The following is a 27548-nucleotide window of genomic DNA, read 5'->3' on the forward strand; positions in this document are numbered from 1 at the left end:
TATGCAGGATTTGGCTTCTCTTGCAGATAGCTTCGGGAGGATCCGAGTGGGAGCGGCAAAATCGCACTTCCAGACCCCGATATCTCGGCTCAGATCACTTAGCGCATAGTAAGCAGCTCGATTGTGTCAAAGGATTCTTAGGGATTTCCTGATCAAGTAACGTTTTGCTTGGCATTATCGCGATCAACTGTAGTTTCGCAAGAACATTTTCATTGTTTTATTTCTCTAAATAGTAAAGCAGCGCCAATTGCTGAAACAAGCAAGTCTCCTATATAGAGCCTAGATGATATCTTAAATCTCTTTGCCACAGCCTCAGGTGTTGACTGGTGCATGTTCCGGGTATCTGGTGCCAGCGGTCTCAAAGCCCGTGACAAGGTTGGTCAGAGTCTCAATCTCCTCCTTGGTAAACTCAACAACCCTTGCATTCTCTTCTACACGCGGGACCGTCGAAGAACCGGGAATCGGAATCACAAGAGGCAGCTCCGGGTTGTTGGACATGTTCCTCACCCAGTTGATGGCGACCTGCGCAGGAGAGCACGACTTTTGGTTGGCAAACTGCTCGACTTGTTCAACCAGCTTGAGGTTGTGCTCGAGCTGCTCCTGTTGGAAGCGAGGGAAAGAAGCAACTGCTCCAAGCTTCTTGACGTCCTCCACGTTTTTATACCCGCCGGTGAGTAGCTACATGTACATTATATCGTCAGCTTATAGCTAGAGCATGGTAACTTTTTCTACTACTTACACCCTTTCCGATTGGCGAATATGCAATGATGGGAATATCGTGTTTTTTGCACGCAGCAGCAATTCCATTGTTCAAGACGTCCGGTGAAAACATGCTGAGCTCGATTTCAGCGGCAGCAATCTTGGTCACCGCGGCAGCTTCATTAATGGTGTCAACACCGCACTCGGAGAGTGCAATAGCACCAATCTTGCCGGTGTCGATATACTCCTTCTGGATCACTCCAAAAGTAACAGAGAGGGGATACTCCGGGTCTCGTCTGGCGCAGTTGAAGGCGTCGACCTTCTTGACGCCGCCAATCTGCTTTAGAATGTTATCGAGCGACCGGCGAATACCTTCGGGCGATCCATCAGGCTTGCGGGCCTCGAAATCAATACCACCCTTCATCACCAAGACGACCTTTTCAGCATCTTCGGGGTACTTTGTGAAGTAGGCCTTGATGATGGTCATGGAGTTGTACTCAGGAGTTCCATAGAACTCGCCGCCGTTCCACATGGTGAGGCCATTGTCGACGGCGGCTTTCATGACGGCGATTGCATCTTCCAAAGGAGGAGGATCCTGGCGCCATGTCAGGCCTTGGGTGTCTGATTAGCTATTGGAGATAATGAAAGCAGCAGCCATTTGATGTGTATGTTTGTATACTCACCCATGAGGCCAAAGCCAATAGGACCAATTTCTTTGCCGAGATACTGAACCATGGTGTTGGAGTATGCGATGATCTGAGAGAAGCCGATTGCTGTTGATGTTGATGTTGATGTTGATGTTCTGTTACTGTGGCGAGTACTGAATTGCAGTGATTCAAGACAGATTTTGCAACGGAATCCCCACGACTCTTATATCTTTGATCCGCCTCCTGTCTGCTGTTAGTGTAGTTCCTCCACGGAGACGACTACCGGAGTTTACTTTTATCGGTACGCCAGCTAACCCCGAGGCCCGTGAGTTGAGATGAGTCGATGATGCTTCGAGAGATGGTTACGCAAGGGAGAATAATTATGCTAGTATACGACAGCCTGGCTGCTCCCTTTCCCACGAAATCTGCTATCGCCTCGTTAACCCCGCCCGCATTTCCCCACCATCCACGGCATTATCCTCGACATAGGCTATGACTATAAAGACTTGTGCGTACTTTTTCAAGCCCTATTCTCGGAGCTGGAATGCGAAACTCCGGTAGACGCCATGGAAGGTTTCACATGGTGGCCTTTGCTGGTTGATTTGCTCGGCATTTGCCTCCTAATCGTTGATTACTTGACGCAGTCCGGAACGCTAACCTTGTTGGGATCTCGACTAATTTTGACAATTCCGCTTCTTAAATTCCGTTCAATGGATACAGGTACAGAGGTATAGAAGAGACAAGTGTCCGTCTTTCACTCAGACATGGGGCGCTTTGTCGCTCTCAAGCGCCGTTCTGCATCGGACTGCTGTTTGCATATATACGGACTGTATCATCATGCATGTATATGTGTTTGGGCAAACAATAGCCAATCAGCTAAACAAGCTGCTTACTCGTGGAGCCAAGCTCCCTTCCCCTTTCGTCTACTATGCTTTGATGAAGACCCTCCTCTGTTCATCCGTAAAGCAATTAGTCTACTGCGTCTCTTCTGGCCTTCAGAATGAAGATATATTCCCGGCAATAGGTATTCACAAAGGAGGATAAATGCCACTGGAAGCGGCACGAGTAATCTCAGTGTCCCGGTCCATGTACATTTACCCTGCAGCTGTGTTAGTTGTAGAAAAGCCTCGCTTTTGTGGGTTCAATACCAAAAGCCTTTAGTATACCAGTTGAAGTCACCACTTTACGCTCCTTTAATAGCTGCTGCACACAGCTTTGTAGGATACATGAGCATGGCGCGTAGACAAATGCTTCCATTGGTCAAGTCATGTCCCAACTCTCGAAAGTCCTCATGCCACAACCCTATGGCAGATCACATGCCGTCTCCCTCAATCCATCAAAGGGATTATCATCAAAAAGATTATTTATAATTTGTTAGGCATCGCCCAATCAATTATTTTAATGGCATTTTGCCTCTTTTCCTCTCGTCTAATCATCAACCAATCGTTGGCCGGATTCTTTGATGTCGTTTCAGCAATCTCTGCCAAGGACGAAGCACTTGCTGAGACCCTCAGGTTCAACAAAACGTTTTGTTTGCACCATTCACTGTAAATTCCTCTCCAAATACGCATGGCTGAATTTTAATTATCATCCAAAGGCCCAGGAGCTGCTGGAGATTAAAGCAGTGATCCATTCACCGAGTGCTCTTTCACAAAACTAGGGGACTTTAGGTGATCCTAGGGCATCTGACCAGCAGCGATAAGTTTGCTCACTTAAGAAGTACTTAATGATAAGTATAAATACATGCATCAGCCTCTTCTTATACAATTGCATCTTATTGCGAACTCTCCAATCCAGTACCAAAGCACAGCCAACCGCTTGGTGAATTCTTTTTTCTCTAGACCATCGTTTACCCTGTAATTGCCAGTTGGTGAGTTACACCACTTATAGTATTTATACTCCAAACCGCATATATGCTATATGGTATCCTCCAGTTCTCTCATTGACCTCTAAGAGAAGCATAACGCCATAAAATGGATATCGAAAGCGTCCAAGAATTTGACTGCTTCAATCATATGCAATACAAAAGACGAAAGAAAAAAGCTCTCGAAAAAGCTGAAGTGGTTTGAAGGATACACAATTCGGGATCAGAAAGAAGAATGGATTGATGTGGCCTTAATTAAGTCAGACGGTACGCAGACACCACCACCAGAGTACATGTCACTTGACAATTTTCTTGTCGAAAGTGGATTCGTGGAGGTATTTTCGAATGGGGCTGCACGACGATATGTCAAATCGTCAGGATGGAATGCGTCAAGATGGAATACTCTAACGGTAACAACAACCGTGGTGGTTTTAGTATTGATGTTCATAATGATGTTCAATCATTAGATCGCTGGGATACTTTAGTTTAGAGCAGACAACCTTCCTACTAGATGTGGAACACTAATGCAATATTGCACCTTTTCATATCAACACTTCAAGGACGAAGCGCTTGCTGAGAAGCCAGGTTCAACAAGACATTTTCTTTGTGCTGTTCAATACGTGATCCCTGACAAACACGCGTGATTCCCCCTATTGATTCTAGACCACTTAGACTTTGCTCTACTTCGCCCGTGTGCGCTTAGCAGCCTTCATATCGTGGTACAATCAAGAAGCTTCCTGCTCTGTCTCATTATCTATGCTTTTTCTTTGTACCATATTCAAGCTTTGGGTGGATTTCTTTGATGCAGATGCGAATGCCAAGGCCAAAGAGCCGCCATAGATCAAAACTGTCAGTCATTCACTGAACATCCTTTCACAAAACTGGGCGGCTGCAGCCGATCAAATCCTGTTCACTTGTGAAGTGGGCATCCAACAAGTATAAAACCCGGTCTCTGTCTCTCTACAATTGCTTCGTTCTCCAATTTCTTCAATCCAATACCAAAAGCATGGGGGAAAAAAAAATGAAACTTCGTAAGTGCATTTATCGCTAGAATTTTTTGTATATGATTTATTGCCATCTTGAAGACGTTCTGACCTGAAGAAGTAATACGCCAGATCTTGGGTTCTTTAAACCCCAGCCCATTTAGCTGCGACATTTACTGTGAGATAGAGGACGAACTAAAGAAGATTCTCAGTGAGCTGAAAAGATTTAAAGGATATAAATTTCGGGAGGGCAAAAAAGAAGAGGGTGAGAACGAATGGGTTGGCGCGACTTTCACTGGGTCACATAAAGAGGATGCGACTTGGAAAGAGTTGAACGGTGGGAAGATGGTGCCGCCACAGTGCATGGATCTTCACAATTTTCTTGTCGAGCATCAATTTGTGATGAGTATTTCGGCTACGGGTTCACTAGCATATAAAAGGTCAGCCGACCGTTTCAGCGATTCGAGCTGCATGATCCTCTGCGGCACGAAAGATAAACGAACAGAACTCGTGGTATATCTGGAGCGCTCTGAAAAGCCATACATAATTACAAATCTGACAGGTCAACGTGTTCAAGTGGATTTTATAAATGTGGAAAGGCCTGAGACAGAGCCGCCACTGTATACGTTTCTTTGCGACGTTCTTCGCCTGCATGAATTTAAGCCGCGCTTTTCGCACCCCTACCCACGGGAATTTACATATATACAGTCAGGAAGCAGCTGGACGGAAAAACGGATACGCGTCACCATCTCTTGATCACACTAATGCTTTAAATTGGAGCCATTATCATGGTATATCTAGATAAAAATCACAAATACAATACTACCCCCGTTCATATCAATGTTTCGCATATCTACGCTGATGTAAGATGTAGCAACACGCTGTCACCCTCGTTGAGCTGTGCAGAAACTTGATCGCCAACGACACCCAAGCTCTGATTGTTCCAGATATCCTGCACGTTGAACTGTCCAGAGAGCCCCAAATCTTGCCACGTTGCGGTGACTGTCTGAACTCCGCTGGTTTGCGTCCCGAAGCCGCCCTGGCCGTTATCTGGACCAAGGTTCACAAGAACAACGACGGCTTCGCCAGATGGAGATGGGCCAGCAATCCACGCCTGGAGCTGTGTCGCGTCTTGACCTCCTGAGCCGGGATTGCGAGGCTGCATAGGGTATTGAGCCGTAAAAGCCGCGACTTGCAATGCTTGGGCATTGGTGAGAAGATTCGTTCCGAGATCATCCAACTGAGTCATATCATTGCCGGTAATGAGGTTGGCGCCAGCTCCAATCCAGTGCGTCATGACTGTGGTACGCTGTCCATCGCTAAGCCCAGAAATGCTCTCTGGACTGCCCACTGCCAAGTTATCCATATCCGGGTAAATGTTCAACTCGTCAAAGAACTGTAGACCAGCAATAATCCATTGGCGATAGTTGTCAATGGCGCGCTGTACAGTACCCCAGCTTACCAATGTACTTGATCCAGAGTTGTTGAGATCCTGGTCAGTCCGCATAGAGTCGGCGTTGCTGTTCCAAATGTCAAAGTATGTTTGAGTGCGGTCCAGCTTCCAGGAGATGTCTAAGCGCATCTGTCTGCCGCTGTTCTTAATGGCGTTGTGCCAGGCAATTACAGAGCCGCTCTGGTCGGCAGGCAGGCTTTGGCCGTTGTCGGGAGAGCCTGGCGTGACAAAGTCCAGCTTGACAAAGTCAACACCCCTTTGAGGCGCTATTAGTACATGTTCGTGATGATTGCTCTTGCTTCTCTCTTATATGGAATAAACATACCATGACGCGAATTGGTCAACTACAGAGTTGTGCCAGGTTTGTGTCTCCGACCGCGTATAGTCGAAGATGCAGCGAAGTAAACCCTCATTTCCAGTGCACACTTCACCGATGGTAGTTTCGGTTCCAAGGATTGTCTTATTCGCGTCACTAATGAAGGCGCCCGGAACGACGTAGACTCCCATTTTGAGGCCTTGGCTGTGCAGGGAACTAGCCAAGGAGGGAATGTCGAAAATAGAGTCATCATAGATCAGTCGACCATTGTCGTCGCCGTGGTCACCCACTGACCAGCCAGAATCCAAGCTGCAGGTGTCGTATTGGCCTTTAAAGGAGCCCGACGCCAACATACTGCATTGAGTCAAAACATGTGATTGGTCGAACTGGAAATCAGGAGCTGTGTTGGGATTTGCCTGCAGAGCAAAAGAATTCCAGCCTCTCGCTGGGCCCTGGAAGCCATTGGGAGTCTGGGCAAAGCTGATGACTTTGAGGGGTGTTGCAGCGGAAGCAGTTGGAGCTGCTGTGACGCCGGCGATGCCGAGTCCAAGATAGACGAGCTCAAGACGAGGCATGATTGACTTGATGGCGGAGGAATGAAGAGGAACCTATGGCTATCATGATGGGATACAGCAAGTCTATATATATGCTGATATCCACGCCTATATGCATCTTCGTCTTCCCGGCGGGTTAATGACAGTGGAAAGTCTTTCGGGATATTGCCAAGGCGTTTATTTCCTCCTGATGATCATATGAGATGCTACAAGCATCAAACTTGTTGCCGCTCAACCGCCAGTTGCTTCAATTGCGCGGTCCACGTAATATTGCCCAGCTTTTGTAAGCCCCGTCACAACACGAATTCAGGCCCTCTCCCCGCAGGTAACCCCCGAGAGTGTTTCCGGTCCAATCCAGACAGACGGATCGACACAGTTCTTCCAGTTGCGGCAATGCCAATATCCTGGTAACGGGGCGGCTCTTCCACCTCGTGGGCGTTCTTTGACGGACGCTTTGCAAATCGTGGCTAGTCGCAAACGCAGCCCATGCAAATGCGGAGTACCCCATATTACAGAAACGGAGAAATGTGATGATATAAAGAGATTCCATCGTATGAATCCATTTGCGCGGATTCTTTTTCCGGTCACAGCTTCATCAAGATGACGACATTGCTGGGGCATTTTCTCTTTTGGTTCGCATCTTGGCGGAAGAATTATTTTCAGCTTCCTGTAACGCTATAGCGGCATTTTTTACTGCTTCACGGGCATCTAGCCCTGGGACACGAAACTTGGCATCTTGGCCGACGTATAATTTCTCTCTTGGTACTTAGACTATCTTGGTCTGAAGTACGGATATGCATTTACCGAGCCAATTATGCGGAAAAATACCTTGGTTTTATGTAGTTGGAATTCCCCAGCAATCGCATCACGTAACTGTAACTGTCTTTGTTGTTTTCGCTTTTGTTTGGATCCGATCTCTCATAACTTCAGTAGTTCCTTACTTTCCCCACACAAATGTCCTGCGATGCGATCAGAATTGTTAACTGAGGCACTCAGCTGAAGCCTTTTCTTGTCCCTTTATATGGGGTTCTCGCATGGATTTTGAGTCCCGGGCGTTTAGCTATTATCTCGCAGGTGGTAGTCTGCCTCCCGACGACAAGTATTCATGGCTGAACAGTCACCATCGCCGCTACTGTCGCACAAGCTGAATCTCTCCGAGCTACCCTTTGACAAAACATTATTGAGTAGTGTGCCGGTGCCGCCTGTGATGAGGCATATTAAAAGCATGCCTTGCAGTTAGACACCGAAACGTAAGAACCCATGCGTCAATTAACCTACAGAAACAATATACACAAGCGAACATATCACGGGATTCAACCTCAAGCCGCAACCTCTATCAGGTTGCTGTGGCAAGCAACAAGGTCAACAATGTTAGCCAGTCTTTCTAATTCTCAGCGCCATGTTCAACAGACTCTCGAATCAGATCTTGCAAAAGTCGCCATAAAAGACTTGGTAATGAAACTACAGACACCCCCCAGGAGTTTTCCATAAGATACCCGCGTGCTAGATACAGGTACCGACAGAGACCATCAATACCGCAACAGGCAGGGTAAAGTGTGGATTACACGAAGTATCTATCCTAACAAAGAGCCAGCAACTCAACGCAGAGTCTAGCTGAAGGGGGAATGGTGCTCTATGAGCTTAATTGACCTCATAGAACTCCGAATGATAGCAAATAGAGTAGCAGTGGTCTCTCCCAATACGTATAAATGTATTGGATGCTTTTTAATCTTATAATCTACAGGGTGGATACGGAAATGCGCCCATCATAGCTTTCTATATCTGACTTGCGATCCAGTCCAATGCTGCGAGTCTGTATGATCCTAAAAATAAATAGAGATGATGGACTTGGAACTTGCACATTCCATGATGATGGGTCACATAAAGGTGGCTAAAATGCTTAATAAAGAATTGCTAGTGTAGATAAACACCTTACTCATTGCCTTTTGTGATCAATTTGCCCGAGTTCCTTGAGTTGACTGAGCGTACATAATAGAAAACAGGTTTCTTTGCAAATCGAAGTAATAAAAAGAGTTTAGTGCTGAGAGACCTTTCCCGTCTTTTCAGAATAACAGTTAGAAAACGACAATTGACGCTCACAGCTGGATATCTCATATTTATTTATCGAATCGCGCTGATTAAGAAACAAAAGTGTTTGCAACTCGTAAGCAGGAAGCATGGCATGGATGCCCTACTCCCTCGAGGGATACAATTAGGTCTCAAAAAAAGAAATTGGGGACTAGAGAGAACAGCTAGTTATTTATCATAGCTTCGCCCCTGATGATCTACGGCTATAGCCGGGATTTAGTTTGTCGGAAATATATTCACGTCGATCATCCGTTCTCGGGATGTCGGATGGACTCAGGCGGACTCATTTCGGATCGCATCGCCTCACTTAAGATACGTCCCGCATTGGTAAGCGGAAGTTTTCCTCAAGGCAGCTCGGTCCTTTGACACGCAGTCCCTGAATCTGGAGCCTTGGCAGTTTTGTGACAAATGTAATAGTTAACCAAAATTATTACACGCGGCCAAATGAGATCAAAGAGCAGATGCGAGAGGACCAAAGGAAGCTTAAACATGCCGTGCTATGGCTTAAGCAAAGAGTGACGACTGAATATCGCTACAATGGCTCCACGACTTTTCTTTCATCTGATCTTTACTCGCCGCTTTGGTAATCCATTGAAAGAACCTCCTTGAACACGATGTTGCATTTGTGCGGGTCGTGCATGAAGAGCGAGTTTAAAGCGAGTTAAGAGCGAGCTGACCCCCGCAAAGATTCGGTGGCTTATTGCCTTATACGGGATATAATTACGAGGCTTGGATACCTGTGTAGTCTTCCAAGTTCTTAATTCCGATTCCCATGACCAACCACTTCTAAGCGTAAATACTTCTGGGTTTGTTATGGCGGACGAATCATTGAGCAAAAATAGAAGTCCGAGAATTTATCAGCACCATCATCACTGACCTTAGTTTTAAGCGCGAGAATATGAGGAAAGAAGATCACCAATAATGTTCATGATTCATAAACTTCTGTTGTGGCCCTTATCTAGCAATGGTGCCTGTTATTCTATCATTTGATAGTGGTATTCAATGAAAGCTCATTACCATAACCACATCTATTTTTGACATAAAATAATGACTCTTAGCTTCTGGGTAGCTGTTGACACTGGTCAAATAAGGAAATGCTCGACGCTTTAAGGTTGAGATTGAAGATTGTGGACCATCCACTCTATTTTCCCTTGAACTCAGCAATTCATCGCATCCAATCCCTTTATATTCCCACATCTCCATAATAGCACCCCCCTGTAAACATCAGATGAAGTCTTTCACTCAAACCCTTCTTATGACCGTTATTCTCGGGCTCGAAAGGGTTCTTACGCGATGATTAACATATGATGACTGATGCTAAGTGATACGGACGGCTCCAAGCATGGTTACCTTGTGGATGGAGGTGACTAGGACTGTGTGTAACCCTTCGGATATACGGGAATTTCGATTATTGGTTCAGAACAGCCTTTCGAAACGAGTATGCCCCTTTTGACAGCGATGTCTGTGAACCGGGTGAAGCGAGAGTTACATGGAAATGCTACAGATATCTTGTATGGTAGACAATATGTATATAAGCTCTTCGGTATAACTTCAAGAACTCTTAATTGCAGCTCATGCGTTCACTCATATCACACCCTGTCCATACCATTACGCCTCTATAAGCTAGTCGGCAGAAATATTTCTCAGTTGCAAATATGATTAGCAAAACAGCAAGTCTTTACCAAATACTGATTAGAAGAAGAAAAGTTCCCTAACATACGGAATAACCAGGTTATTTACCACGAAACGCCAGTACTGGTAGTTGGCGGAGGCCCGGCCGGCTTGATTGTGGCCCTCCAACTCGCCCGTCATGACATAAACTGTATGCTAGTTGAGCGCAACCTGGATACCACAAAATGGCCGAAAATGGATCTCACCAACTGCCGTACCATGGAACTATTTCGCCGGATTGGAATATCTGAAGGATTGCGAGAGATTGGTGAGCTTTTCTAACTATCATCCCGCAGCCTTGTAAATCCTTACCGATCCCAGGTGTCCCACCACAATACTCGTTTGATGTGCTTCTTAGCACCGGTTATTCAGAAGGCGAAGAAGAGATAGCCAGATGGGTGAGTTAAGAGTCAAGAATCCGGGAGATACAAGGGAGAAGGCTTGAACTGATTTGGACCGATCGTTTAGAAGCTTGATTCTGTTGATGCTTGGTGGCAGCGTATTAAATCTCAGAATGATGGGTCGCTTCCCCGAGAACCCTACCAGCGCTGTTCCCAAGCTGTCCTAGAGGCATGGCTCAAGCCCAGAATTCAAGCTGAGAAGCTCATTGATGGCCATTTTGGTCTCAAGTTTGAGTCTCTTACAGAGACGGACGATGGAGTGGAATCTCAACTCACAGATGTTGTCACTGGCGAACAACACATTATCCGGAGCAAATACGTTGTGGGATGCGATGGAGCTGGTAGCCGTGTCCGCAAATCGATTGGGATCAATCTCCTTGGTGGGCCTGTGTAAGTTGCGGGAGTCCTTCATCCTTGCTCCTAGTTCGTTTCACTGATGGCCTTTAAAAACGAGTACAGTCCTGCCGCAATGATGTTAATCCATTTCAAATCACGAGATCTCTCAAGGTTGCAGACGCAGGGTCAATTTTGGCACATTTCGTTCGCATCTGGCGCTTTCATCATTGCTCAAGATGAAGTCGACACTTGGACTCTACATACCAAGATTCCAATCGACACTGATTGGGAGAAAATGGATCCTGAAGAGACCATCTATAATGCATTTGGAGGCCCATTAGCGCCATTCCCCATCAAGATTGACGAAATTCTAGTCAAAAGCACCTGGCGACCGAATATTTGCATCGCTGAGAGCTACATATCTCCAGGCGGACGTGTCTTCCTCGCAGGTGATTCAGCGCATCAGAATATTCCTACCGGAGGTTATGGAATGAACACTGCCGTTGGCGATAGCTTCGATATCGGCTGGAAACTTGCGGCTACTTTGAAACAGTACGGCGGTAAAGACCTCTTGAAATCGTATGAGCTGGAACGGCTGCCCATTGCGGTACGGAATATTAACCAATCAGGCACCTTTTGGAAAGTTTGGGCTACTATCTGGTCCCGTGTTGCCGAAATAAGAACTGATACTCTTCTATCTAAACCCGAAGAATTAAAAGCTATCAAAGCCAATACAGCAGAGTTCTTTATCACCAATGATGCTGAGAATAAAAGCCATGGCATCGAGCTTGGCTACCGATACAACGCATCACCGATTGTCATTCCAGATGCAGAGGCTACGGAGCCTGAATGGAACATTTTGCATTACATCCCATCAACCTGGCCAGGAGCCAGAGCACCACACGTCTTCCTCTCTGATGGGGAGACAAGCGTGTTTGACTTGTTTGGGCAGGACTACACGATTGTCGACTTTTCTGAAGAGGGTAAATGGGCGCAGTCCTTTACTGAGGCTGCGAAACGCCTCGGGATTCCTGTCAAGGCAGTTCATTTGCCAGAGGAGAAACACGTACACAACATCTGGGAGCGGGCCGCAGTCCTGATCCGACCTGATGATCATGTCGCGTGGAGATCACCTCTAGATGAAGCGACATTTGAGGGAGATGTAGACGGGATCTTGAAGATTGCGGTAGGCCAGGCATCAAACACGGAGGCTGGAGTTTTAAACAAAGAGCGAGTGTTGGCTGAGGTTCGGGAGAAGGGGTTTGCGGGCACAGTCGGAAATGTCAACCAAGACAAGGTGGCGATGAAGGCTGCGTTTCAGGTTTGAGAAGAGGAGGAATAGCTACTACAGCGACGCGGAATGTGTAGAATATACTTAGATGCTAAAATACGAATATTTTCTTTATGAAGAATATGCATGGATCAATAGACTGTGACAGTACGAGGCTTTACAACTCGACTCGGCAATGCAGGAAGAATTGATCCGACGAACGATAAAAGATTGCAACAATCCTCGAGTACGAATCAAGATGCTAGAATGTCAAGCGTATGAAACACTTCTGTCTGTATTGTTTTGCTAATGCGGAACTTTTGCGACGCGGAGAAATTTGGAGTAAGTGAGTCACTCGGTAAAGTTATTGACATATACAAATGCCATCTCTTCTGCAAGACTATCGAACACGGCTCACATTCATCACCATCACATCCTCACAGTAAATAGTACTAAGTCGTACTCTCATCCATCATGTCCAGCGACTCCAACTTCGCCACAATAGTCACTCCATCTCAGCTTACCACCTCATTCAAACATCTCTTTTCTAACATTCCCTCATCCGATCCAACTATTCTCGTACATTCCTCTCTTCGATCCGTCGGCTTCATCCCTGGGTTCTCTCCTTCAGTCATCCAGTCTCTTCTCTCTGCCCTCGGTCCTTCTGGCACCATCGTTGTTCCAACTCATACAGGTGACAACTCGGATCCCGCTGCGTGGCAGGCGCCCCCAGTGCCAGAATCATGGTGGCAGCCAATTAGAGACTCTATACCAGCGTTTGATCCAGCCACAACTATCACCAGAGTCGTTGGTGTAGTTCCTGAGACACTGCGAACATGGCCTGGCGCACTACGTTCAGCTCACCCACAGACATCCTTTGCGGCGTTAGGTCCCAAAGCAGAGCGCATTACAGAGGGACATGCACCGAGTTGCCGCTTAGGTGAATCAAGTCCACTGGCCAAACTTGAAGCCGTGGGCGCTTGGGTTTTGCTCCTCGGGGTTGGTTGGGACAAATGTACAGCTTTCCATCTCGCCGAATATCGTATCCAGAATCCTCGTCTGGAAGACAACTCATTTGCCATAAATATAGACGGCCAACGGCAGTGGGTTACAGTGCAAGACGTGGCTATCACTGATGAAGATTTTGAGCGACTCGGGGCTGATTTTGAGAGAGATTGCAAGGTCATACATGGAACTGTTGGAGCAGCTGACTGCCGGCTGTTTTCTTTGCGAGAAGCAGTCGAGTATGCAACAAGATGGATGGATAGGAATAGAAAGAAACAAGATTGATGATACAGAGATGCAGGGTTACTCATACAGTCACAGAGATTTGGTGGAGAGAGCTGGGGAAGAAATGATATTATTTTGGTTGGATGATGTATACCTTGATGCTTCATGATACAAGACCGGCTCGCTTCGTATCTGATTTTGAACAAGAGAGCTAATACAAGCCCGTTTCTCACGAGATGGAGCACCTCGAGATGGTGTGCGGCTTCATCTGATAGACAGCCAACTCTGTGCATATACCTCGCCTACTTTTCTCTCCTTCTCGAGTCTTCAAACATTCCCCGTTCTTTATAACGCCATGCCAATTCGTAAAGTATCACTGCCACCAACGCCCTTGAACTCCGAAATGTACTGTGATCGACGCCCGCAAAAAGGCCATGCCATGGACCCAGCTTTTCCCACCTCACAACCGTACCGGCTCTCCTCTAGCCAGACTGGAACAGGGTATCTTCGTCACGCAGGTACTCGCCGCAGTCGGCTTGTCTGAAGCAAACAACTCCAGTGGGGTCGAGCCTCCTGCTCTCGGCGGTGCTGCGAGCGCTGACTCCGAATCCCAGAGGAACATCGTCCATAGTGTAGACAACCAGGCCTTGGTGCTCGGGGCAGTCTTCTGAGTAACGACCAACGTGCGCCTTGACAACGTTTCCGCCGTAGAGGAATGGCATGACTCCGTTGGGGCGAATCCAGAGTTTGTGTCGCGCGTGCTCGGCGAGAATGGGGAGGGCAGTGATGTGGATTCGGAATTTGCCAGACTTTGTGAATTTACCTATTCGTAGAATTCAATGTTAGTTTGCGCTCAGGCACAGGTGGGAAGAAGAACAGCGCATACCCAAGCAGGTTCCTAGAGAAAGGAGATTGTCCCGAGAGATTGAAGTTGCCAGATTGGCCATGGAGAGGCGGACAAGATAGACTCGGTTCTGCGACAGGCGAAAGACGTTTCGATCGCCATCCTCTTGGGGCGCGATGATGTTCTTGAGCGATGCGCCGGTGTATTCAGCGAGCTTCTTGAAGACGGCCTGCGTCTCTTCTTCGGTGAGAGGACGCATTGTGAATTTATTTGTGTTTTTGATATACGGGAGACGAGGATTGGTAAAGTTCGATTAATGGCAAAGATTTAAAGGCTGGATCCAGGAACAAAATGTTTGACCCAGAAGTTTTTCAGAACGATAAGAAATTTCCGATAAGAGGTACACAATTGGCTGTGGGGCTAGTCGACGTTAGATACAGAGGTACCACTTCACTCATGGTTTGCGCTGTGGGAACCTCAACACTAAACTCTATCGGCGCTATGCTCTATGAGGTAATTGGGTGGGAAGATGTTGGAGGCAATGAAGAGTCGAGTTGGATTTTACATTCAAAAAATATTATGAGTGCTCAATGGATGAATGAATCCAATTGTGTTGATTGAATGGAGTTGCAGAAATATACGTAAATGAATAAGTTTCATATACATCTTGAAATAGAGCTTCAAATCATACCCTATGTTGCATCAAGACAACTCAAATGCTAGTGCTTGTAAGTGGTGTATACAGGTACCACAGTTTGGCTTCACGCCGAGTTTAGATGTATAATACTGCACAGGATGCTTTGAGGCATTTCTCTTATTGAATCTCTATATTATCTTGAATCTCATTGGATCCAATTCTAAAGCTACTCATCGCGGACAAACAGTAAACATGATATTCTCAACACTCTTCATATATTCGCATAAATCATCAATGCTGAGAGGCAAAAGCAGCCGCATACAAATCCATGTCGGCAACAAACCCGTTGGTTCGTGTCGGCTTCCATCCAAGCAACTGTTTGGCGCGCGATGAAGATCCGCGCAGAGTTGTGCTCATGGCTTCGGCAAACAAATTATCGCCAAACCCAACCAGCTTGCATTCTCCCTTATAGCCCCAAGCAGAGGCCATGGCGTTGAAGATTTCAGACATGGACTCCTGGCTAGTGAGCAGATCGAATACCGGGTACACAGAGCCGCTGTTGATCAGGGACAGATTCTCAATCGCCTTTTGGAAGCCGGTAGCCACATCGTCAACATGAATGAGCGCCGGCCTGGCATCAGCTTGCAGAGGAACGTTGACAGGTTCCGAGGAGCCACTTCGGGCTGCTTGAAGGAGGGGGAGGATAAAAGAGGTCCAAATAGTGTTTTCATAGCCGTAGATCAATGCCGGTCTCAGGACAGCAACGTCCAAGACATCGGAAGATGCCAAGATAGAGTTCTCGAGGCCAACTCTCCACGCGACAAGAGCTCTTGGAGGAGTGACACCGCTAGGGCCAGCAATGCTGAGATCGTTGACTGCTTTATCACTAGATCCATGGACCCAAGTGCCCGAGCAATAGATGAACCCAAGCTTGGGGCCCTTGATGCCAGAAGCGGCATAGCTGTTCAGTCGCTCTTGGCTGATCTCCTTGGCATGGCTGAGGAACTTGGCTGACTCTTGATTGGCACCAGCAATGTCAACAATAACGTCGATGTGGTAGTCGCGGACAGCCTTCATGTAGGCTTCGGGTTCATTCACTGGATCAGCGCAGATGATGGGTGTGACTTCTGCGAGAGCCAATGTTTTGGCCTTGGCCTCAGATCGAGCAATGCCGTATACTTGGTGTTGGCCGCTTCGAACTAAAGTCTCGGCTAGTCGCTTGCCGACATAACCAGTAGCGCCAAGGATGAGGACTTTGGTCATTTTGATTGGATGTTTCTTTTAAAGGTAGTATATAAGTGGGATGTGATTGAAGAGATCGTGTTGGGGTGTAAGTCGATGTGTTTTGCTGTTGCTTTTTTCTTTCGGATGAGAGTGATTGGAACCATCTTGAAGAGTTAGAATCAAAGACGATCGATATATATATATTCTTGTACGTCTATGTCTTTTGCAAGTAGTTTATGATGACATTTGTGAAATCGCCTCTCCGTGACGACCTTGGCGCTTTTCGGAGACAAGACTTGAAGCCGCCGAAGCTGTACAATCCCAGATTACCCAATTCAGTAATTCATTGTCCGCTTCTCTCCGGGACTTCTCAGCTATTCAGTGGTCAGTAATGAGAGAAGCTCCGGAGACCAGCGTTGCCGTTCCTGGATTAGGCTGTCCGCCAAAGCCGAAATGCCGGACACACACAGAGAGACGGATATTGGTTGCACGCCAGGCTCTTTAATTCCGGTATATGCACTGGTCCGACAGTTCCAAAGCCGTAGTCGTACGAATTTATGGCGAGATATAAGACCGAACAGTTACAGCTTCTGCACAACCCAACTCTAGGTTGCAGCTGTAGCTCACAACAAACTACCCTGCATCTAGTCGTGAAGAACTTTTGCCACTTATAGCTAATTCAATGACGATTTTTGTGCACAACTAGCTCAATAGTGAGATGTCGCGATAGGGTGTTCGACAAATTAATTCGTTCAGACAAATTAATTCACCAAGTCACGGAAGGTGAGGTTTGTACCTTCATACATAGGTTGTCTCCAACACGGCTTGAATACCTATTCTATAACGGTATGAACTTTAGCTATGTCCAAAATATCCCCTTTTAAGAAAATCACTCATTTATTGACCTGCACAACTTATAGTAGGGAGATAAGAGGACAATTAAGGTTGCTTGCAACTACAACGAAATGGCAATCGTGCCGAAGAATGAGAAGAAACCCCCAAACAAGCAACTAAAGCGCAGGCAGCCGCACGTGACTCCGCGATTAATGTCTGAGTCATACTCGCGTCGTCTAAAAAACCGGTCGCTTGCATTGCCTCGCCTGTCTCGTTTGTTAGTAAGGCTCTATCTTCGCCTAATGACGTTGTTGAGTTGTAGAGTAAGGGCGTGAATAATGCGCCCTCTGACAACTCTATGATCTAGAACATTGAAAGTTCTGAAAGAGACAAAGTATTTAAACTGTTTCTTCATCAGTGATTATTCTTCATTTCCCTCCAACTTTTTATGATCAGATTTTTCTTGTGTCTGAAACGCCGTCTCAAAGTCTCTTTGTCTTCCTACTAGAATTGTTACATCATCTCCACTTTCACAGCTCAACTCAACACCATGTCTCTCTCTGATCGAGCCACAAAGTCTGAAAAGCACGGCCAAGATTTGCTGATATGGAAAGTTTTACTGGACCTATGGGATCAAGAGACCAATCCCTCTGGAATTGTTAGCCTGGGCGTCGCCGAAAACAGGCTGATGCATGACACTCTCTCAAAGCATATCCACGACAATCTGACACTGTCCAACCATGCATTTACTTATGGCGATGGCGCGGGAGGGTCCAACCATATAAAGAAGGCCATGTCTCGATTTCTCACCAAGCACCTCAAGCCTGTAACGCCAATTGTTCCAGCTCACATCTCTGTCACAAATGGATGCAGCTCTGTGATTGAGCATCTTTCATGGGCATTTGCCAATCCCGGCGATGGTTTTTTGCTAGGACAGCCATATTATGGCACTTTTATCGAGGATTTGTCTGCACGAACTGGCGCAAAGGTTGTCCGAGTGCCTTTTCACGATGTCGATCCTTTGGGCGAAAATGCAGTCGCTAAGTATGAGGAGGCGCTGAAGCAAGCAGAAACCAGCGGGACGAAAGTGGCTGGATTAGTTCTTTGCAACCCCCATAACCCTCTTGGGCGCTGCTATAGCCGAGATACTATCGTCGGGCTTTTGAAGCTCTGCGAGAAGTACCAGATCCACTTCATCAGCGATGAGATTTATGCCCTGTCCGTTTGGGAAAACACAGTCGATACCGACGTTCCAGTTCAGCCTTTTACATCTTGCCTCAGCATCGATCCCGCCGGTATTATCGATCCTTCTCGGGTCCATGTCATCTGGGGCATGTCCAAGGATTTCGGAGCCAACGGCATTCGAGTGGGCGCCCTCATCTCACAGGCCAACCCGTCATTGCACGCTGCGCTGATTCCCGTCAACCTCTATAGTTCCGTGTCATCCGTCTCGGATCATGTCACGGCCAACATTCTTGAGGATGATGCTTGGGTTGAGGCTTACATTGCCGAGAACAGGAGAAGGCTTGCAGAGCAGTACAGGGCAGTTACCTCGTGGGCCAAAGAGAACAACATCACCTATCGACCCGGTGTTAACGCTGCTTTCTTCCTGTGGGTGGACCTGGGAAGTAAATATAAATCACTGCATCCCAATGCTGAGACGGACGACTTGAACAAGACCATAGCCACTGCGCTGCTTAAGCACAAGATATTTCTGGCGTCTGGGACAGCGTTTGGCTCAGAAGAACCCGGCTGGTTCCGAATTGTGTTTTCGCACCCAGGATACTATCTGCAGGAAGGCCTGAAGAGAGTAAGCCAAGCGCTGGCTGAGCTATGATTGGTCCCAAGGGTGAACATGGGTTTCAGGAAACTTTTAAGCAGCGAAAGGAGTTAATGAATAAATAATGTTTTTGAATGACACATTGGTTGAGACTTCACTTGGACCTATTTCCCAATTAATACATGACTATCTGTGAAATCACCGATTTCGGCATCCTGCATTTGGCCTTTGCCTATAATCCTTGCGGTCCATGGTCGGCCGACTCTGGTCAGTTTAGCTTGAGCTCGGTGACATTTGGTAACCTTTCTTTCAAGAAATGTAAGTCATGATAAAGAGCAGGCGGTTTTGGTATAGTGGATTTGCAAGCCGTGAACTTCTGTGAGGGGAAAGTGGGGATGTCAAATCAAGACCCGTAACTCGCGCCCTCTGTAAGCTTCGAGGTGTGGGAAACAGAGACAAGGGCGGGCGGTAGTTAAGGTGTGGCTTACGGTAGATGAGGCCCGGTGATAGCAAGTCGAGTATATATGCTAATATTCAATAATTCTTAGCTAAGCTGCAGGAACAATGTATGAAACATGTCAAAAGTTTCTACGGATAGTCAAATTGGCGACTGGAGTGTCAGTATGAGTTGGGCAATTTCCTCGAGCCGATCTCATTAGCAATCGGATTGCAACCCCGACCACCCGAGCTTTATCTGCTCTAGCTCAGACAGGAAGGCCAAGATAAGAATGCATATGGATGATCCAGACGTCATGAACAAATGGTTCTTCTTGACTCGCGGCTTCCATGGGCTCTAGCCTTCATGGGGACTATATTTCTCCTCCATTTGAAGAACCAGCGTGCGCATTTTCTAATCTCGGAAACATCCTTGCTTCAATTCCCCCGCAGAGTCAACATGTTTCGAGCGCCGTTTGTCGGTTGCCCCTTGCAAGAATTGATAGGCATCTTTAGTCACGCCTCCACCGTTATCCCATTACACGTCTGGGCTAATAGTGTCTATCTAGTGAATCGGCGAGTTGACCAACAGCAACTCGGCATTGGCTCTAAAGGATGTGGTGTGTTGCACGGAAGAGAAGGATGAAGAGAGGGGTTGGCAGAGGTCAGAGTATATAAGGCTGGCTTGATTCTCTTCCTGGAAGAATTGACGAGCGTTCTCTCTCATAAGGCATATCTGGGGCCCTTGAACTTTGACGCAAAATGACCCAACTCCGTCTGAGATCGGTTATAAAGCCGCTGACGCTCTTGCTGTCGGTGCTGCCTTATAGCAAAGCGTCTCCAACACCACCATGCAGCACGCCGCCCGGTGTTCACATTCCCAAGCAGGGTGCTGTAGCTTCTCAAAGCACGGTATGCAGTGAGATCGGTATTCGGCTGCTAAAAGACGGAGGAAATGCTGTCGACGCCCTCGTGGGCACAGTCTTCTGCGTCGGTGTCGTTGGAATGTATCACAGTGGCATTGGTGGTGGTGGCTTCCTACTGTTGAGGACGAGTGATGGCAAATACGAGTTTGTCGATCTGCGCGAGACCGCCCCGGCTGCAGCAACTCAAGATATGTACAATGATAACGAGGATCTGAGTATTTACGGTGGCATGGCAAGGTAATCGCTCAATAAAGCGGCGTGGTCTTGAAGATTAACATGAATGACTGACTGACATCTCTATAGCGGTGTTCCTGGTGAGCTTCGAGGGACAGAATATATCCACAACAAATACGGCGCTCTGCCGTGGGCTCATGTCATCAAGCCATCAATCGAAGTTGCGAGAAACGGATTTAAAGTGACGGAGGACTTGATCAGCACTATCAAGTCGACATCTCCTAACAACTTTCTCACAGAGGACCCAGCTTGGGCCATCGACTTTGCTCCCAAGGGACGCATTGTCCGGTTGGGCGAGACGATGACTCGAAAAAGATATGCTGATACTCTCGAATCCATCGCTCTCCACGGCGCTGATGCTTTTTACACTGGTCCTATCGCAAATGCTACGATTCGCGCCTTGAAAGCAGCGGGCGGAATCATGACGCTGGAGGATCTGAAGAACTACACCGTTGCTATCAGAGAACCCTTGCAGATCAACTATCGCGGTTACAAGCTCACGAGCACAAGTGCTCCGTCAAGTGGTGCCGTTGTACTCAGCGCTCTCAATACTGTTAGTGGCTATGAAAATTTTGGCCATCCTTCTGAGGTGAACCTGACGACACATCGACTGGATGAAGCCATCCGATTTGCATACGGCCAGCGCACCGAGCTGGGAGACCCATCTTTTGTTGAAGGCCTTGACAAGTACTCAAAAGAAATGATTGCTCCTGCAACAGGAGCCGAGATTCGCTCCAAAATCTCAGACTTCAAGACTCAAAACGTCTCGTACTATGACCCCAAAGGCCTGGAGTCCCTTGAAACTCCTGGAACTTCCCATATTGTTGCTGCAGATGCCAGTGGAATGGCCGTCTCGATGACTACAACGATCAATTTGCTCTTTGGTTCAACGCTGATTGTCCCAGAGACGGGAGTCATAATGAACAACGAAATGAACGACTTTAGTATCCCGGGAGTAAGCAACAGTTTTGGCTACATTCCCAGCCCGGCCAACTATATCCGCCCAGGAAAGCGGCCTTTGTCTTCCATTTCTCCCATTATAGCGGAGACGGCGGACGGGAAGCTTTATCTCGCTCTCGGTGCTGCGGGTGGTAGTCGCATTATCACAGCCAACATCCAGAACACGATTCACGTTCTGGATTCGAATATGACCACCCATGAAGCATTAGCAAGCCCGCGTTTGCATGACCAGCTTGTCCCAGATCAGACGAGCTTTGAGTATGCATATGATAATCGCACGGTGGCATTCATGAAGTCGCTTGGTCACAATGTTACTTGGGTTGCACCGGGACAGAGTGCTGCACAGGCTGTAAGACTGCTGCCGAACGGTACATTTGAGGCAGCTGGTGAGCCTAGACAAGTGACGTCTGGTGGATTCGCTATTTAAATGCAAGTTAATGAGCTATGTATATTTGATAGGTTGAGTGAGTGGTGCTTTAGGCTCCTAGTACAGTGAGAGGCCTAGCAGGATGACATTTATCTCCCCGAATACTTAATAGTAAAGATACTACATATATTCTCATTTAAAAGGGCCTTTTTCTTTTGGCCCAGAAGCAGTTAATTACTTCTAATATTATAGTACGATGTATAAGATGATAGTGGCATTGCCTTCTCATTACCATTACAAGAAACGCCTTGCATCTATCGAATTCATCAAGATTTGCTAGCTCTGCACTTCAAATCGTTGTATATAATATTTTTTATTTGGTATATTGTAGATAGCGCAATCTTGAGTGTAGCGATTGACTGTATATTTCAATATGTAAGCCGTCTTCTATGCCCAGCTTTCTCGCACTCTAGCCAACTTTCAACAACTTTCCAAAGACATCGCTTAGTTTGCTCGCTTTTTAATGTCATTCTCCCACGAGGTGAGGAAATCCATGATTGAAACAGAGTTAGTCCAGCTTGGTGATGGTCTTGGGGCCTCCTTGAGACCCTGTGCGATGCAATCCTCCACACGCTTCACCTGGTGTCCAAAGGCATCCATCTGGGCTGAAACAACAATCTCTTCTGTCGCTCCACCATAAGTCTTAATCTCGATAATGTTGTCGCCCGCTAGTGGGAGCCAGGGGTTTGTCTTGAATCGCAAAACGCCCTTGTCGCCCTGGATAGAAAAGGAAAAGTCGTTGCCAAAGCTATCAGTTGACTGAATAGTGGCTAATACGCCATTGTCGAACCGAACATTGAGAGAGGCATCACGGGCATGCAGACTGCCCTCGTTGGACAGATTGCCCATGCCAGTAAGCTGTCTCTTCTCAAACGCCTCGGGTCCAAACGCCGTCTCCATGATGAAGTGCACCAGGGAAACTGGGTAGCATCCCAGGTTGTAAATGGTGCCCATGCCCAGAGGGTTGGCCTTCTTCCAGATGTTGGCGGCGTAGTAGCCTGACATGCCCTTGATCGAGCCGAGAACACCAGATCGCACAATGGAGGCAACCTTCTCCATCAAAGGGTGAGAGAGATACATGAGTCCCTCGAGGAAGAAAACGTTGGCCTCCTTGACAGCTGCAATCATAGCATGCGAGTCCTCCATGGTTGTTGCCAGGGACTTCTCCGAGAGAATGGCCTTACCCCTCTTCGCGGCAGCAATCACAGCGGAAGAGTGCATATGGCTAGGCAAGCCGACATAGACGACATCGACCTCGGCATCGTCAATCAGAGCTTCCAGGTCCTGGTACTTGGTGGCGATGTTGTACTTTGCAGCAAAAGCGTCGAGACGGGCCTCGTTGCGTCCAAAGACGGCCGTGATGCGTGAACCGGGGCTGGCGAGGATCGACTTGACCACCGTGTCGGAGATGAAGCTGGTACCAAGAATTCCCCAGCGCAACATTTTGAACTTTGTTTTCTTCTAGATTCTTATAATTGGGTTGGAAAAGGGTGAATTGGAGGGAGAAGAGGTCGAATAAGGTGAAATGAATTTACAAGTTTTAACGGCCAGGAACAGTAGCAAGCCGCGGCTTGATGCCAATTTTCAAGCTTAAAAGCGGACGCACTAATGAGATGGATGGAGATTTTTCTCTTGCGGAGCACGGCGGCCGCCGGATTCGCCGATGGGAGCCGATACTATTGCGGAGTCCTGGGGCCAAATTGGTTGTAATAATAATGAGATTATGGGTGAAGCGTGAATATTATTGGTGCCCAGCAATTGACTCCATTTGTGTTGGGTTCTGCATGTGGGGGAATGAGGAGAGTCTTTTCACAGAATCCGTGGGAGGTGATGCGGAACGCCTAATATCTATGGAAACCCTTTCGGGGAGAAAGGTTGTGCATTCTAAAATTACATATACATAGGTATGGATGTTTTAAATTATGCTTGAAAAGATAAGACAGAAACAGATTGAACAGAAGTGAAGAGAGTGTCACCAATTATATCGGTATATGTGTGGCAGTGCCTATCAGGGAGCGATTCGAAACCATATCGCCCTCAAGTCTGTATACCAACTCCCTAACCATAGTAGCCAAGTCTACTGTTTCTTCTTGATCTCCCCATTCGACTCTTCCCATTTTCTCGCCAGCGTAATCAGCTTCATCCCAGCTGCCGCACTCGCCCCGTCTTCCAACTGCTTTGTCCAGAAACTCTCATTGCCCGCAATTAGCAGTGATTTTCTGCGCTCTCGCTCTCTCGGACCAATGTGCTCTCCGTCACGCTTATGCTCCTCAATCTCCTCCAAGATGGACAGTCTTCTTGCGTACTGCTCGCTCCTCTCTCTGCGTAGCTCCTTGGAGCCAAAACGCTGGAAAATGACGCGAGCCACTGCCGTTAAAGCGAGGAGAATATGCTCACTGATGAAGATAGTCAGCGGCAGAGTCGACCAGCCCCCGCTCAAAACTCCATCCGTGCTGAACAAATGAACAATCGATGCGGATGTGATACTCCCTAGCCACACGAGAATTTCCAGAGACACGATCCAAGGCCCAATACCATCTGCCCGGACTGGTGCAGGTCTCTGGTGCTCGATGCTAATCTTTGCAAAATCGGATCGAAGCTCGACCCAATTGTTGATGAGGAAGCCCAGTGGAATAAGCGGCCAGGCAGACGAAAACAGGGCCAGGTATCCAAACTGAAGAACAAGCTCTGCAATGTCATCCTGAACATTATAGTGCTCTAATGTTGCTTCGTTGCGGCGCTTTTCCAAGAACTCGGCCTCGTCCTGATCGTCGGTAACCATGGAGATGAGAATCGTATCCTTTGTATAAGCGCGGCGGTATTCTCGATACCAGCCGCTCATTTTATGCTTGATCAATGGCAAGATGTTTTCCTCGAAAAAGCTGGACAGTTGTCCAGTAACAGTCAACGTAATGACCTCGTGGCGCAGACGGTCAGAGTCCAGTCGGAAAGGTATTTCGGTGAGATGGTGGCCGATACTGGGCGCGAACCGAACAATGTGGCCCTCGAGCCAAGGGAATATTTGGTCGCCAAAGGGCACATAGACAAAGGCAGTGAGTAGGATGGGCAAATAGTTTGTGATGATGCTGAGAACGAAAATCTTTTGTGTGAGAGACATTTCGTGGTTATCCGCCGTTCGGTGGTTCTCATAGTTTGTTAACCACTTGGCCACTGTTTCAAGGTATGAACTGATATAGGGAATCAGAACAGCCAGTAACACCGTAGGTAAATAATCCTGTGGTTTCGCATCAGTCAGGTGCTCTTTCATTGCTCTGCTCCATTAATCTGGCGGAAAGGCGACTCACAAGGTAGAAATTATTCGGACCATCATATGAATCGGATATCAGAATCTCAACGGCGAATACTGCACTAATCAGAATGCCGAGCGCTACAGTAGCGATGGCCATGAAAGGCACCTGGAGAAGCTGCCGTGAAATCTGTTTCCACTTGGGACTGTAGTGAATAGTTCGACCGTATTGGTCCACAATGACCTTCTCATATTTGTATTCTGGTCGATTTGTCTTTGTTTTGTTTACGCCTCTCACCTGCCAACGAACACTCAGGTCGACTTCTCGGACTTTCCAGTACTCTAGGAAGACGGTGCACCAAACAACAGTTAGGATTGTATAAACGATGGAGTACTTGGGAAGCCATAGCCAGGTGAAGAGGCCGGTAATGGCGGGGAAGATGAGAAAAGCCGAATATGATTGACCAAATGCAAAGTAAAATGATACCTATGACGTGAAAGCAGATAATTAGCAATTATTTCTAGAAATAGTTGTACAGCTGCTGTGAATTCACATACTTTTGAACCGAAAAGGTCTCGAATCTTGTCCAAGTCTTCGATACCAAGGAGCAGCTTCTTACTGAGACCCCGTAGGAGTGCCTGGTTGACTTTATCATTGTGCATAGGGTAAATAGCCTTGACATTCTTCCATTGACCGATGCCTGGAGTGATGCCCGCTCCTCCCATGGATTGTGGCCAGTTGACCAAATGGTCCATGGACAAAATATCTTCAGCCTCGTACCATGCTCGCACGATGGTATACTTATTGCCCGGTGGCCGCGTTTGAGTGACGCCATATAGCCAATCCCTCACTCTGCCTCACACCATATTAGCTTCATTCTTTTGACAAAGCAAAGCTTTGTATAAAGAGAGAGAAAAAAAAGAAAATTCGTGCGAAAGTACATACCTCAATTTGTAAACTCTGTTCCCGAGAAGCGCGCTTGGCGCCTTTACAAAGAGCAGGATTGTTTGCTCATATCCCGGTCTTACTTCAACATGGAGGCCAGTAGCCTCCAGGTTTTTGAGCAGGGCAGTGAATTCATTTGTGGCTGTCTCGTAGTCTAACGTGATTTTTAGATGCAGCTCGTTTGTAGATGACGATGATCATAGCAAGAAATACCTGTATCACTAAAGTCATAAACGACAACGTATTTGTCGTTGTATGTTACATGAGCGCGTGATGGAGGTGGTGAGGGTGATCGGCGAAGCTCCGGATCTTTGACCGGCGGTACTTCCAAATGACGAGGCATCGCGACAGAGTGGTGCCGGCATATACAGATGACCAGCCTTTTCCTCTACCTGCTCGAAATGGGGGAGCCTCGGAGCACTCTCGGGGATGGTTCTGGTGTGCCTGCTATTGGAGGCCAAACTATCCGACTATCTGTCCGCGGACACGATATTAGGAGGGGCCGAAGCTCCGGGAATTTCTTCTTGGATAGAGCCGAAGGCTGTCCTCCGAGTGGTTGAGAGAGAACGGAGGCCTGTGAATAGCGAAAGGCGATATTTCACTCCAGAAAAACTAACCGACGGGCAAAGCAGTCACACAAGAAGCAGATACAAACACAAAGAACGTAAAGAAAGACGAAGCTCCTGTCCCAGAGGTGCAAAAGAGCTTTGACCGCGGGACATGTGTACAGTGGGTAGGGCTGCAAGGAATCCGTCAGAATCGAGATGCTTCATTGGCTGCCCATCTTAGCTTTCTCGGCTCTGGGTGCCGGTGCTGAAAGGACTGATTCACGCTTAGCTTAGGGGTAAAATCTTAGCAGGGGAATCAAGTAATTGACAGCCTGTCTTATAGCCAGCTGCTCCACCCGCCGCCAAATTACGCCACGACGAGTGAAAGAAACTGGTCCAGGAGACTTTGCTTTGTGAATCTTGAGCATCAATAGCTATGAATTGATATGATAACTAGGTAGGTTAAGCAATGTGGTTCAGCCTGGGAATTGTTTGTTAGACAGTCAAATACCCCACCGACATACCCGTGAGAACAGACTGTTCAGTATTCAGCTAATTTCGTGGCACCTATCATGACCTATGGCACATAAGCCACATTGCGGTATCCCCGCTACGCCAAAGCCAAGTAATATGGATGCTCGCAACATTACGTAGCCGTCGCAGATCGTACAGAAGATTAATGGATTGAGCTCCTGTCAAGCCGCCCCTTTATCTGTTACTGGCGTAGATGCTGCAGCCAAAAGCATAAACATCATGACCAAGCCTGATGAACGTATTATTTGCCAATAATGTCTACTCAGTTAGTCAATTGTTATAGAAAACAATCCGACCCAAGCTTATGCCTTACGCGTCAGATTAGCGTGTGAATGCATACCCAAGATCATGTTCATCCTTGTATGAAGGCGGGGTACCTGTAGGTAGCTGATCATTTTTCACAAGGCAGCTGCATGCTTTCAATGAGTTGTTCAAATAATCACTAAACACGCGAATCTGT

At 47.2% G+C, this 27548-nt stretch overlaps 10 protein-coding genes across 10 annotated transcripts; 4 read left to right on the top strand and 6 right to left on the bottom strand.

Moving 5' to 3' along the window:
- Positions 1-312: 312 nt before the first annotated feature.
- Positions 313-1434, bottom strand: T069G_10039 (aldo/keto reductase family domain-containing protein; the record flags this gene model as incomplete). The annotated part of the gene is made up of 3 exons (XM_056177249.1): positions 313-678; positions 740-1311; positions 1383-1434. The coding sequence occupies 3 exons, from the start codon at positions 1432-1434 to the stop codon at positions 313-315; spliced, it is 990 nt and encodes a 329-aa protein (XP_056025727.1).
- Positions 1435-5046: 3612 nt separating this feature from the next.
- Positions 5047-6537, bottom strand: T069G_10040 (alpha galactosidase A domain-containing protein; the record flags this gene model as incomplete). The annotated part of the gene is made up of 2 exons (XM_056177250.1): positions 5047-5902; positions 5972-6537. The coding sequence occupies 2 exons, from the start codon at positions 6535-6537 to the stop codon at positions 5047-5049; spliced, it is 1422 nt and encodes a 473-aa protein (XP_056025728.1).
- Positions 6538-10470: 3933 nt separating this feature from the next.
- T069G_10041 (FAD binding domain-containing protein) lies at positions 10471-12339 on the top strand (the record flags this gene model as incomplete). Its single annotated transcript, XM_056177251.1, has 4 exons — positions 10471-10543; positions 10597-10673; positions 10744-11066; positions 11136-12339. The coding sequence occupies 4 exons, from the start codon at positions 10471-10473 to the stop codon at positions 12337-12339; spliced, it is 1677 nt and encodes a 558-aa protein (XP_056025729.1).
- A 417-nt stretch (positions 12340-12756) lies between these two features.
- T069G_10042 (aminoglycoside 3-N-acetyltransferase domain-containing protein) lies at positions 12757-13572 on the top strand (the record flags this gene model as incomplete). The annotated part of the gene is made up of 1 exon (XM_056177252.1): positions 12757-13572. The coding sequence occupies one exon, from the start codon at positions 12757-12759 to the stop codon at positions 13570-13572; it is 816 nt and encodes a 271-aa protein (XP_056025730.1).
- A 422-nt stretch (positions 13573-13994) lies between these two features.
- Positions 13995-14615, bottom strand: T069G_10043 (uncharacterized protein; the record flags this gene model as incomplete). Its single annotated transcript, XM_056177253.1, has 2 exons — positions 13995-14335; positions 14399-14615. 2 exons carry the CDS (start codon positions 14613-14615, stop codon positions 13995-13997), a joined length of 558 nt encoding a protein of 185 aa, XP_056025731.1.
- A 669-nt stretch (positions 14616-15284) lies between these two features.
- Positions 15285-16256, bottom strand: T069G_10044 (NAD dependent epimerase/dehydratase family domain-containing protein; the record flags this gene model as incomplete). The annotated part of the gene is made up of 1 exon (XM_056177254.1): positions 15285-16256. One exon carries the CDS (start codon positions 16254-16256, stop codon positions 15285-15287), a length of 972 nt encoding a protein of 323 aa, XP_056025732.1.
- Positions 16257-17601: 1345 nt separating this feature from the next.
- T069G_10045 (aminotransferase class I and II domain-containing protein) lies at positions 17602-18888 on the top strand (the record flags this gene model as incomplete). The annotated part of the gene is made up of 1 exon (XM_056177255.1): positions 17602-18888. The coding sequence occupies one exon, from the start codon at positions 17602-17604 to the stop codon at positions 18886-18888; it is 1287 nt and encodes a 428-aa protein (XP_056025733.1).
- A 1140-nt stretch (positions 18889-20028) lies between these two features.
- Positions 20029-21813, top strand: T069G_10046 (gamma-glutamyltranspeptidase domain-containing protein; the record flags this gene model as incomplete). Its single annotated transcript, XM_056177256.1, has 2 exons — positions 20029-20429; positions 20496-21813. 2 exons carry the CDS (start codon positions 20029-20031, stop codon positions 21811-21813), a joined length of 1719 nt encoding a protein of 572 aa, XP_056025734.1.
- Positions 21814-22257: 444 nt separating this feature from the next.
- Positions 22258-23256, bottom strand: T069G_10047 (oxidoreductase family, NAD-binding rossmann fold domain-containing protein; the record flags this gene model as incomplete). The annotated part of the gene is made up of 1 exon (XM_056177257.1): positions 22258-23256. The coding sequence occupies one exon, from the start codon at positions 23254-23256 to the stop codon at positions 22258-22260; it is 999 nt and encodes a 332-aa protein (XP_056025735.1).
- Positions 23257-23890: 634 nt separating this feature from the next.
- Positions 23891-26349, bottom strand: T069G_10048 (calcium-activated chloride channel domain-containing protein; the record flags this gene model as incomplete). The annotated part of the gene is made up of 5 exons (XM_056177258.1): positions 23891-25048; positions 25119-25547; positions 25619-25913; positions 26007-26160; positions 26220-26349. The coding sequence occupies 5 exons, from the start codon at positions 26347-26349 to the stop codon at positions 23891-23893; spliced, it is 2166 nt and encodes a 721-aa protein (XP_056025736.1).
- Between the last annotated feature and the right edge of the window lie 1199 nt (positions 26350-27548).

The sequence above is a fragment of the Trichoderma breve genome, chromosome 6, assembly GCF_028502605.1.
Source record: "Trichoderma breve strain T069 chromosome 6, whole genome shotgun sequence".
Taxonomy (NCBI): domain Eukaryota; kingdom Fungi; phylum Ascomycota; class Sordariomycetes; order Hypocreales; family Hypocreaceae; genus Trichoderma; species Trichoderma breve.